General features: G+C 50.0%; 1 protein-coding gene across 4 annotated transcripts in view; it reads right to left on the minus strand.

Annotated features, from left to right (window-relative positions):
• Window positions 1-12,497, minus strand: part of GPSM1 (G protein signaling modulator 1) — a 73,514-nt gene extending 61,017 nt beyond the window's left edge. The window contains exons 1-2 of one of the 4 annotated variants that reach the window (XM_069031615.1): window positions 12,425-12,497; window positions 8,227-12,260 (exon numbers count right to left, since the gene is read on the minus strand). In XM_069031615.1, coding sequence (XP_068887716.1) covers window positions 8,227-8,621 — 395 coding nt within the window. In that variant the 5' untranslated portion in view covers window positions 8,622-12,260; window positions 12,425-12,497. Of the gene's footprint in view, window positions 1-8,226 lie in introns of all 4 variants that reach the window. The other 3 variants (XM_069031616.1, XM_069031620.1, XM_069031617.1) reach the window with 3 other exon arrangements.
• Between the last annotated feature and the right edge of the window lie 223 nt (window positions 12,498-12,720).

Raw genomic sequence — 12,720 nt, forward strand, 5'->3', positions numbered from 1 at the left:
AAGGACGAAGCCAAGGTCTCCAATTCACAATTGGCACAATTACCCTCCCTCTGACGTGGGTGAGGAAGTGCTGAAGGAAAGGAGTGGGAGTCAAGACATTCAGCTCCCAGTTTTGCCACCTCTATTCTCTTTCACCCTGAAGACTGTAGAATTTCCCACCCTTGAAAACAGGAACAATATTTCCCAGAAAGAATGCAATAAAATACCGGTGTTTACCAACGCACTCTGAAACCCTGGAACGAATGCAACCCTGCCAGGATCCACTCAGCACCATCATACAAACCACGAATAACAGTAATTAACAAATAGCCCCAGAGAGATGAATATTAATCTGCACTTCCCAGCTCTCCTCAGACACGAATGGATATTCCACAGACAGAGTGCACGAAGAGCCACCTCAACTCTGCAGTGTGGACCACAGGAGACACTTGTCCCGCAGCTAATTTGGGCTGAAGCTGCTCCAGAGCTCAGGAAAATGCAGCAATTCACACCAAAGTGCCCAGGGAGGTACCACCAGGTACAGGTGAACACTCAGTTGGTACCTGCTGTGACACCCACCCCAGAGCAAATACAGCCCAGTGCTCTGCAAAATCACAGGAGTGCCAAGAAAGTCCTGGAACCAGAACTGGGACTCCATTTGGTACAGCAAACCCCTCTGTTCTACCTGCAAATACACATTTGTGCAGCTCTGTTAATCAAGGTATGGAGAAACTCCAGCACCCATGGACCCACAGTCCCAGCAGCGGGGTGGAGCTTCCCCTGGGAAACTCAGCACAACTATTAATTATCTGTGTTGCCCTGTGGCAAAGCTGATCTCCTTGTGCTCAGTCTGCTGCAATCCTACAGCAGAAGCCAATCCTCCCAGGCTCAGCAGGGAGAGGCTGCAAATCAAGGAATCTGTCCCAGGTCCCACCACGGATCAGCAGCTGGAGCTGCGTCCACAACAGCCAGGAAAGGGCTCCCCTTCTCAGGAGCCATCTCTGCTCCCTGGCAGCCAGAGAATGTGAGGGAACCAGGATCCCCAGGGCAGGAAAGGAGCCCTGTCACACCCCGTGTGCTCAGAGGTGCCTCCAGCAGTCACCCTGCACTGCTCAGAGCCAGCTGCAGACAGAAATGACAGCTCCCAGTCCTACCCATGCATTTTTAAAAGCAGCTTCCAAGAAAAAAACATCTGCTCCCAGGCGGAACATGAAATAGCTCTTACACTGAGTTATGTCATTAGTGTTTTCCCCATTTAAATCCTTTTCCTTGATCTTTCTCCTGCGTTAGCCCCAAACTCCCAGTGAAGAGCCCCTCTGGCAGCTCCAGAGGGTGTAAGAGCAAAGGGTAACAGAAAAGCTTGAGGGGAACCAAGACAATCCAATATTCCTCTTTCAAAAATCCCTCCAGGGGTAGCAGCTGCACAGTTACTGATTCACAGCAGAAGGTGAAGCTTCTTTAGACAGATCCTGCCTAATCTCAGAGTCAGAAAGAAAACACTTGTGATTCCAGCGCCTGGCATTCTTGGGCAAAATCCTCTTGCTAAAAGTAAACTGGGAGTAGAAGACTTTTAAGCTGTTTACACCTACTCTGAAGGTACTGAACAGACAGCAGCACTGTTTTCCAAGTCATTAATTCAGGGTTTTGTTGCTGCTCCAGGGTCCAGGGCCTTGCAAAAGGTCTTTTTATCCCTTCCACTGAAATAAGGAAGAGCAGGTATAAATGAGTGCTTCAGCAGATGCTTGTCACCCCTTTTCCAGGCTTCAATGGGGCAGGGATCCATCAGGCACTTGCAGGACCAGCCCATTACACTGGTAATGTAAGGCTCTCAGTCCAGTGCCTCCGATTCAGCTGTAAGAAGAGCCTGTCTTTGCCCCTCGCCTGCTGGGAACAGAGGTCATGGCTATTGTCCTTAAGCAGCCCTGTTAATTTTATCTCAGGAGAAGTGAGTTAAGGCACTTAAGTACAGGGCTGTGCTGCAAATTGCTCATTTAATATTGCCCTTGAAACTGCACTGTAATGATAATTCTTCACTTCCTTCCCTAGGCAGTTGCATAACATTGCTGGGCATTGTTTAGAGAGCTCCAAAGCAGAGGCAGCCGTGTCCCTTTCCCCTTCTCCTCACCAAGCACTGGCAGGGATGTTAACTTTCTGGTTGTGGGGTGGTTTTTTGGCTTTTTTATTTCACTCTATCAGCTTATTACATTAAACAACAGATGGACATGACTCTGAATGCAAATAGCCTTCCAACAAAATTATTCCTACTTTCTTCAGCTTTCAGTGGAAAAAAAAAATAAACCCCATTTATACCAGTTAAATCTAAGCCAATTAGAAAGTCAGATCTGTTGAATAACATTTAATTAAAAGTATCTTTAGGGAGGGAACAGCTCAGTCAATGAAAAGCTTTCCCACTGACAATATAAATAGCCCAGGCCCAGAATTCACTTTGTGGTTGGGATACTCGGCCTGTGTGCCCAGATCAGGAGGAATTTGGGTTTCATGGCTTTGGTCGGCAAAGGATTTTATAACTGGAAAGTGGAATTCTTGAAGCTGGGCTGGCTGATCAAAGGGGCACAGAGAACAGGACTGGGATGGGACACAGCACTGGATACACCTGAGGGCAATTTGGAGATAAAATTGCTCTTAAAGCAGAACAGCATCCAGAGTTTAGCAAAATCCATCTCTCCACTTTCAGAAAGTTGCTGCTTGTGGCTTCTTGCAGTGTAAGACCTGACAGAGTTCAAACCTGCTCTTCAGGCAAGTCTGAATGCAAGTTTGGACATCACCTCGAGAGCAAAAATATGAGACAGCAAGAAATCAACATGCCACAACAAAAATAGAGTTCATGTTCTCCAGTAACAGAAAGATTCCTGATCTGCTGGAGAGGAGGCAAGAGAGAACAGACAGGAAAGCAGGAATGTGAGAGCTGGGGAGATGAGGCTTGAGATAGAGCAGCATTTGCTCTGTGGAGAGCTCAAAGTAAAGACAGCAGTGCCAAAGTTGTGTCCTGGGCACGTGTTAGAACAGCACAGAGGAAGGGAGCCACATCTAGGAAGTCTCTGGCTGTGCAGGTGATCCAGGACACAGGCCAGGGTCACCCCACATCCACCTCAGGGCAGGATGAGGGGGGCTGGGCAGGTGGCAGCAGGGTGGTCCTGCAGGGCTCCCGTGCCCCACGCCAGCACTGCCACCCCCTGCCCTCGCTCCAGCTCCAAGCACAGAGAACCAGAGGTGGGAATGTCACCCCTCAGGGCACACCTGGAGAGCTCCTGCTTTAATGGGAACACACACACACAGAGTCCACAGGTTTGAATTCAGGCAGGATCTTCCATCCTGATGAGCTTCCTTTAACAAACTAAGCCATTCTATCACTGCCAGTCCATAAAAAATCCCTTCCTATCTGCCTCCCACAGATGCTCCCTCCAAGCCTGAGGCCTGGATCAGTGAGGGGAGAAGCTGATTCCCCAGACTTTTACCAGCATATCCAATTTTAAGCCTTTCTGCTCCTGGCTATGGCTTTGCTCATCCTCAAGGCACCACCAAGGCAAGGCTTTCCCCTGTGGTTTATGGAATACATCAGGAAAAAAATCCAATGTCTGGGACACTCATCACTGAGCTGGAGGAGGCGAATGCCAACAGAGCTGTGCAGCCTGCTCCTGTCTCCTATCACCACAGTGGTCATGGTCCAGATGCATTTGGCTCAAGAGAGGAAGAGCCAAAAAGGATTTTAAAAATCACTCTTCTATAACAAATCAATTTCTCAGCTTTCATAACACGTTTTCATCCTTTGGTGTAACAGGCACTAACTTTGGAACTAAGGGGCAGCAGATCCCTAATTGGTCACATCCTCCAGGAAAACAGAAATTAATCACACACAAGATTTGCCTCTGGCATAAGCAGCTCATGCTGCAGGTATCAGCCAAAGCTGACAGGACCTGGAGCCAGAACAGGACCCACCACCCATGGAGTGAACAAAATTGCTGCACCCAGTCACCATGATCCAAAGACAAATCTCCTGCCTACAGGAACTCTTTCCAGTGTCCCTCCTCTCCTGCTGGCTGCGAGCTCTTGGAGACACTTTCCCAGGAGGGAAGCATCCAGTGACCAAAGCAACAGGTAGCAAAAGGCACCTCAGCAGTTGGGCACGGAGCTCTGGGTAGCACAGCTGGCTCCTGCCTCACAGCCAACATTCCAGGTGGGAAGGGTCACAGCTGCTTCCAGACCCGGCTCTGGTGTGATTATTAACTTCATCTGGCAGGGAACGGGCTTTGAGGGGCATCCTCTGGCCACACATGAGTCACAAACTGATTTGACTTCAGTTGACTCAGAGACAAACTCCGAACAACCACAAACACGTGGCCAAGGCACAACGTTCTCTTTCTTGTCTGCTTGGCACAAACACCCCGTACAGGGCACAGGGTTTCAGGATAAAGCATCCACAGGGACTGCTCTCACCCCAGGAGAGGCACAACAAGCAGAATTTGAATCAGTGAAGTGCAAGCCAGCACAGGGAGAAGGCAGGGCATCACCTCAGCTCCATTTCCATGTGCACAGACTCCAGTTAACGCCCTGAGGGCAAGAACTGTTTGTATTGCAGCAGCACCTACAGGGCAGAGGCAAAGCAGGATCGGAATGGATGCCCAAAATCCTGCTGCAAAGCACCAAGTGCCAATCCCAGGTCTGCCCACAAGGATCCCTCTCCCTGCTGTGGCAGACACTCAGTGTCCTGCTTGGCTCCACACTGCGATGACCACAGGACTCACCAGAGCTGAAAGTACAAGTGAGTTGTTCAAAACGTCCCAAAACAGACATCAACAAAGCCAGCCCTGCCTGCTAAGCTATCATATAATTTTTGCTCAGGCCACCTATTATGCAGCACAGCTATTTTAGAAATGTTTGTCCTGTTTTACACATCCTTCTGCCTGGTGGAGACTGAGTGCAGGGGCCTACAGAAGAAAAATCAGAATCTTTCAGAAACCTCTGAACCAGCATTCACAAAGGTAATAATCAAGCAATTTCAAGTTTAATCTACAGAGTAAACAGAGACCAAATGGTCATTCCCAGCTTTCTGGTAGTGCACCTGAGCCCCTTCCCAATCCCACAGAGGAAGCTGACTGCACTTTTCCAAACCCAGCACTGCTGCTGGTGCTAATTTTCACCTCAGGCAGATACAATTAAACACCACCTCGTGGAAAGAAAATAGCTGTTAGCCTTATATAAAGTCCAGATTTAAAAGTTGTGCAAGTTTACTTTACAAGAACTAGGGAAAATATCAAAGAATTCCATGGTATTGTTACCCCCTGGATACACACAAAACAAACAGGAATGATTCCAGACACAGGTTCACCCCAGCAGCAGATTTTTCTCCCCAGTTTGCTTTGCAAACATCAGTTTACTCTGCCTCAACCACCGCGCTGAGTTGTGCCCTCTCTCGCTGCCTTCCGTGTCAGAAGGCCAGCAATTTTTCCATCCCAGTTTTCCCACCAGAACAGGAGGAAGGAGCCTCCTCTCTCAGAGCTCTGTGGTGCTCAGAGCTCTCTCTAATTGCCCGATGCTCATGCAGGTCAGGTCCTCACCGTGGTGACACTAATGAGTGAGATGGGGACTGTTTGTGACACAATCAAGAAAAGTTTGTAAACATCACAAAAGCCAACAGTGCTTTGGAAAACAGAGACTGCAGGAGAACAGAGAGCAAGGGAAGGGAGAGGGAGGAACAAGGTGTGCTTTTATCGGCGTTCTCAGGCCAGATTAATGCATTTCTGGACTGATTGCAGCATTATCTAACATTCTTTCTGTGTAAGATCAATAACATCTCCATGATGTCAGTGCAGTACAGTGATGGTTTCCCCAGGACATGTCCATGTCTCCCTCCCAGACCCAGGATTCTCCAGAGTGGCCTTTTAAAAGCAAGGGCCCAAATCCAGAGGAGCTCGCTGGTGGACTTGTCCCCAGCACGAGCTTGTCACTCTCCAGAGTCCAAGGGAACCATTTGATGGATTTGGTGCTTCCTACACATTCAGGATCAGCCAGCCAGCACAAAAAGGCAAGTTAGAGCACCTGCAGCAGTGGGAAAGAGCAGGACACCTGCTGCCAGCAGGTATTGCACAGCTCCTACAACCCCTATTCTGCAACAAGTCCTCAGAGGTTACACACAGCTGAACTAATGCACTTCAATTAGCACCAGCCCAAAACCTCATGGAAGGTAAAGCAGTAACTCAGGCTCACACAGAACTCAGCCAACTTGAGTTTGAGGAGCACAATCACAGAACTGGACAATTCCAACAAGCCCCAGCAGTGACCCCATACCCAACACCAGGAGCTGACCCCCACAGACACACCAGCCCTGCAGAGTCGCAGCTTCCAAAGCCCTGGACTTCCAACAAGTTCTCCTCAAGACTTGACAGGTCTGTGTAGCAAATGGCATCGGAAAGGTGAGCAGGGCAGATGTACAGAGCTGCCCAGGGACAGAAACACCCCGGTTTTTGGTGTGTGACTGCTGTAGCAAGAGATTTAACTTCAGTCTCTGTAACTAGAGATGTTTGGCCCAGTCGGCACACAGATTATTTGCTGCCAGCACAACAGAGCACGTGCCTTTGTTTAGGAGGGGTTGAATTTAGGGAACCACTAAGGGATGTAATAAAATTAATAAACACTTTCATTTTTGGCACGTTTCTCCCCACCCACCCCCATTTCCTAGAAGGAAAATACCTCCCCCAGCTCCCCAGATAAGGGCTCTGGCACTCCCTGCCTGCACAGGTACCTTCTGCGGGTCTTACACCTCAATTAATGCTCCCAGGCAAAAAAAAAACCAAACCCCACATATTAAGATTTTGGTACCAGTTACTACGGCTTTACCACCCAATCAATCACCTGAGGTTCCACCCATCACACCAGAGAGAGGCACTGAATTCATCCTGAAGTTTCTGCACTGCAACACAAGTGAAGCTAAGGAAGAAACTAATTTACCACTTATCTCACAGAGCAGTAGGGACACAGGCTCCACCAGCACCTGCTTTCAAGGCCCATAAGGCACAGCAGAGACTTTTAAAACCACATGCCCTGCCAGAGCCATCCAGGTAAGCCACGGGAGAAATGCTTCCCATTTCTCTTCTGTTCTCTCTTCACCAGCAGCTGGGAGCAGTGTTCATGTGCAGGCACACGTTTGTCATAAGCAGCTTCCCATGAAAACTTCCTTTGCAAAAGTGACCAAAATTTCATCCCCAAAAAGTTTCCAAGAAAAACAAGAAGAAAGAGAGAAGAAGCCCAAGTTTAGTTAAAATCCAGCAGGTTTCTCCACAGCTCTAGCTCCCCCAGAGTAGGCAGAGCAATGATATCAACTCTGCTTCCTCCTTTTTCCCTGGAGTTGCTCTACAATACAACATAACCGAGAAACACCTGCTGCCCTAATGAACCAACACTCATTAAAGCAGACAACCCACTAGCTGCTGCGCTAATTATTGCGGAGCCTGCAAAGAGAATGATGAAAAGGTACTGTATCCCATACACTTCAAGCATTCTGGGGCTCTTTTAGCCCTCTAGTCCAGCTACTGCAGCACCTCCACCTCAGACTACTAGAGGAGAGATAAAACACAACGATGGTGAACAGCATGAACAATGCTGTAAGGCCTCAAAGTGACTCACTTAGTCTTCTTTGGGTTTAGTCTTTTCCATTTTTGATCTAAACGAAGAGAATGGGCAAGATACGGCATTGCCATGAACACTAAAAAGCCTAGAGCTATTTTTTTTTCTTCCAGCCCTGTGTGAATTTCTGTAGCGCCCAGTTTTAAAGCTGAGACTGGAAGTCTCTGCAGTGCGATTAGGAGCCTCCCATGCGATTGCCCAGCGCCGAGCAGCTTTCAGCATCACCCTCCTCAGCAGAGGAGCCGCTCGCTCCAGGCCAGTGCCAGGGATCCCACCGGAGCATCGCCAGCTCCCACCACCCACGAGCGGGAGCTGCCCCACGGAGGGAGCGCCGCGTCCTTCCCGGCTCCTCTCTCACTACTCCGGCCGGATCCCCACCCGTGCAACAGCTCCTCGCTTCCCGTGGCTGAGCGCTCCCTCCCTCCGCGGCGACCCCGCTGCGCTCCCGGGGCTCGGGGATGGGCGCAGCTGCGGGGCCGGGCTGTCCCCAGGGATCGGGCTGTCCCCAGGGACCGGGCTGTCCCCGGGGCTCCGCAGGCTCGCTGATGGGCGCAGCTGCGGGGCCGGGCTGTCCCCAGGGACCGGGCTGTCCCCGGCCCCGCTCACCTGGAGTGGAAGCGTCGGGCGGCCGAGCCCGGGCTGTCCCCGCCGGGCGGGCTCGCCATGGGCGCCGGCCCCGCGGCGGGGAGCGGGCAGCGGAGTATGGCAGCGCCGGGAAGTGATGCACCGAGCAAAGAAACTCGCGGGCAGGCCCCTCCTCCGGCTGATGTCACCCGGCCGGCCTCCCTCCCTGCCGCCCGGCACGGCACAGCACGGCTCGGCACGGCGGGTCCCGCCGCGGGACGAGGAGCGCGGCAGCCCCGGGCACGGCGGCACCGCGGGCAGCACAACCCCCTTGTCCCCGGTAGCGCCTCAGCGCTCACCTGGGAGCGGCCCCAGACACGCAGGGAGGTGCGGGCACCACACCTGTACGGTATCGCCGAGGGAAAGCGGAGCAGCATCGCTGATTTCTGACCAGGTGGAGCTGTTGAAAGCCATAATGAGTCTCGGGGTTGGCTTGGGCAAAGCCCTTTTGTCTTCGAAAGTGTCTGCACCTGGAGGCAGCCAGGACGAGCAGCAGGGAGCTGGCAGGACCTGGCAGGGCTGCATTTGATGTGCTGGGTCAGCAGGGCTGTACCGCAGGCAGACTGAGCCACAGAGCAAAGTCTGGCTGCTCTCTTTGGTAGTGAGGAATCCACCAGGAAAAGGGATTTTCCTTCCAGCCCACAGCAGCTTCTTTCAGTTAACTATGTCCTGTTGAACCTTGGGGTCTTAAATATTTATTTCCACCCAGACATGGATGTAGGTCATCTTCAAACACTGCGTCCAGCTCCCTCTGTTCTCCAAGGCTTTAAATGCTCCTGGAAAAGTTAGGGAGTTGGTCACTCAGCAGAAACCTGTCTGAAAGTTAGGGCTACTTATCCAGCAACAGCAAATTAAACATTGTTATCATCACAGACCCCTGCCCCCAAAGAAGCACAGCTATGAACTGTGGCTTTCCCTGGCTTCCAGCAGCTTGCTCTGCACACACAGAACGCTGTGGTCAGAGGGAATCCAGAGCCATGCCTATTTACTGGACTGTTTCACCCTGGGGACCTGCTCAAAACACCAATCAGGAGTAAATCCAGATCCTGCTCAGGAAAGATCATCAATAACACCCCACTAGCAAACCACAAAAGCCTCTTTCCCAATAACTAATTGATTGGGCATTTAAATTCAAAACAAAAACCCATAAACAAACCTGCGTCTGTGTCTCAGTTTAGGATTAGTCTCAATTCTGTAGATAAACCACAGCAGAGAAAGCTGAAACCATCCTGGTGAGAGCTGTCTCCTCACCCAGGGAGGTGTGGTGCTGTCCTGAGTGCCTTATTATCCCCCCCCAAAAAAAAAAATCCCTCTGCACTCCTGAGTAACCTGCCACAGAACCCCACTGGAAGAACCAGGCTGGAGCTCTGTGCCTCACATCAGCCAGTTTTCACCCAGGTTTGTGGTTTCACAGAAAGCAGCGAACATCCTGGTGCAGAGCAGCTTCTCACAAGCCATGGAAACATGGGCCTGTTCAGCCCTGAGAGATTTTGGTGCTTCAGAGGGGGTGTTTGTCCATGCCTCCCCTCTCTTCCAGACAAGGACATTAGTGCAAAAGATGGAACCCAGCTTGTGCTGCTGCTGCTGCAGCCCTTCCTCAGCCTCAGGCGCTGAGGATGCCGAGCTGAGCTGGGCCCCAGCGCTGGGCTGGCATTCAGCGAGTGTGGGAAGACGGAGGAATTGCCCTTCAGAGAAACAATGCTGGAAAGGAGAGCAAGGGAAAGGAGGGAGGAGGCCAGCTTCCAGTTTGGGCTGCAGCCAGATCTATGGTGTTCCACAGGGCTCTGGGCAAGCGGGTCACCCACACGGTAATGACACAGGAATCACTCGGTCAAATTCCAGGGCCTGGGTTGTGCAGGAGGTCAGACTGAGATGAGCATAATGGTCCCCTCTGGCCTTCAAACTCATGAATTTGCAATGGATACTTTATCATCTGACAAACTCAGCTTCTCTTTCTTCTTGTACAAGTGGCAAATAGGTCACAAAAGATTTGAATTCATTAGATGAAATAATTCAATTACTTTTCTGTGGGTTGGGTTTGGTTAACCCTCCATGTTCATGCCAGGAAGCTCCCTGCAAGGACTTGGACCTCAGCCACAACTCAGATCCATTGCTCAGCTGCAATGAAACAGGAGAATTATAAGAGTAGAGAGAGAAAGAAACCCCAGTACTTCAGAAATACCACTAAATCCTCTGGTGAACCATGTGCACATCATGTCGTGTGTTGGGAAGGATGTGGAGCAATTAGAGAGGCTCCAGATGAATGTGACAAGTGTGACCTACGAGAGAAAGGTATGAGAATTGATTTGTTCGGTGCAGATAAGATCAAGAAGTGGAGCTGGAATCTTTAGACGTTAAAAGGACTGCTGCAGAATGGAAAAAAGGAGGAGTGGATCCTGAAAAGCAGGGCAGGGTACAACACAGCCGGGCCACAATCCATCAAAGGCAATGCAGGGTTCATTTTCCTTTGACCTTATGCACCTCTGCACCTCCAACATCTTTTGTTTCTGCAATCTTAAAGCTCAAAATCTTGTTCCTCCCAGCTCCTGAGTGTCTCTACACCTTCACTTACAAACACAGGCAGAATCACAGCTCTAAGGAATAGGACTGCAGGATCCTTCAGGCTTCTTGGGCAGTTTTTAACATTTCTTTAATAAATTGATCCCCAAAGCTATCACAACACAAGATGCAAGAGCTCCAACTATTGCCATATTTCCTTCCACTTGGAAGAGACAGCCTCGAGAGCAGGAAGGCACAGAGAGCTCAAGGGAAGACAGCAAGACAGAAGTCAACAGTAAATTTTGTCAATCATGTAAGAATTGCCAGGACATAGGAACATCCCTCCGCTGCCTCCATGTCTTCTTCATCCAGACACACCAGAGCCAGGCACTCCCTCCAAAACGCAAAGATTCCTCTTAATTACCACGGCAGCTTTCCTGCAGCTCCCGGAATGGATTGCTGGGGGCCTCTGCTGGGGTTTGTGTGCAAAAAGAGCTCTGCAATTCAGACTCCGAAACTGACGGACCCCAGCTGAAATCACTACAGAACCGGCACTGTAATTGTCTTCTCTTTCTAGCAACAGCTGTGATTAATCACCAGACTTTGCACTGTCTTTTTTTTTTCAAGCTGGCAGGTTCCAAAAGCACCTTGCTATTGTCCTGCGTTCCATTCTCTAAATCCCTCTAAACACAGCCTGCAAGGAAGTGCTGCTTTAAACCACACAGCAAAACTGAAGAAATTTTGTCTTGACTTATATCAGTTTCCCAGCCGTGAATTTAGATGGAGATAAACTTATCTTTGAGCAAGTTTTTAGAAGGAAATACCCCCGTGGATGTAGCTTCCTTTGTATGCAGGGGATGAGAGCTCACAGTGGGTATTTTTCAGCTGGATCCTCTTCCCCAGGCACCAGACCAGGGACACAGAGCTGGAAGGGAGGGGATGATGGGCAGCCTTGGCCAGGACTGCTTTCCTGTGGAACATCACTGTTGGTGCTGCCTCGTGCTAGTTTGTATAGTGGAAATAATAAAATAACTTTTACCTCTCTCTCCTGGGGAAGGAACAGTGGCTGGAGATCTTTAATGTGTCACTGAGCTGTGAGCACAGGAGTTTGAATGAGCCTGACAGCAGCGTGAAGATGGGTAAGAGAGGAATTGGCTTTGTGAAAGACAAAGGGAATAATAAAAATGCCCCTGGAGGGTCTGAGGGCTGGTGTGCAAATCGGGGCCACGCATGGCCTGTCTGAACCAGGAACATTTGCCTTGGCTTTGGGATCTTCATAAAGCATAATTACATGAGTTGCAACAACATCCTCCTCTGAACAGCCCAGAGCCAGGCAGGGAAGTGGGGAGGGAGCAGCGATGGGTTTCAGCAGGAGTGCTTAGCTATTCCTTTCCTTAAAACAACAAATTAAGAACAAGGTTCAATGTCTGTGTTCGGGGAAGACAACCCTCCATGCTTCTGAAAGATTGAACAGGTCCAAATAAAACTGCTGTGCCACACAGCTGTTTCTTCAGGACCTGTAAAGAAATTAGAGTTTTCAAGGGCTTTTACAATCCTTCTTTCCACTGAGTCTGGTCCTAAGGCAACAACACTCCTCTCATCAGAGAGAAGGACTCAGTGAGGAACCATTATTTCATCTCCAAAGTAGAAGCACAAAAGGTTATTACAATCTGCAGATAACCTGTAATAGAGACTCACAGCCAGGAATATTATTCATACATGAAATAAAGAGGATCATCTGAGAGTGAAGAGTTGTTTTACTGACTGTGATTGTCTCTTTTAAAAATGTCTTGGAGCACAGACATTCAGGAAAAGCTCTGAGTAACGAGCTCCTCTGATTAATTCAGCTGTGTGCAGGCACTCCTGAAACAGCAACAGCTGCTGAGCACAGAGACCCTCTGGGGCTCAGGAGAGCTCAGCTGCCCGGTTTGGGGGTCGGTAAGAACCCTGTTAGGCAGTACAGCTGGATGCAAGCCC

The sequence above is a fragment of the Aphelocoma coerulescens genome, chromosome 17, assembly GCF_041296385.1.
Source record: "Aphelocoma coerulescens isolate FSJ_1873_10779 chromosome 17, UR_Acoe_1.0, whole genome shotgun sequence".
NCBI classification, from domain to species: Eukaryota; Metazoa; Chordata; class Aves; order Passeriformes; family Corvidae; genus Aphelocoma; species Aphelocoma coerulescens.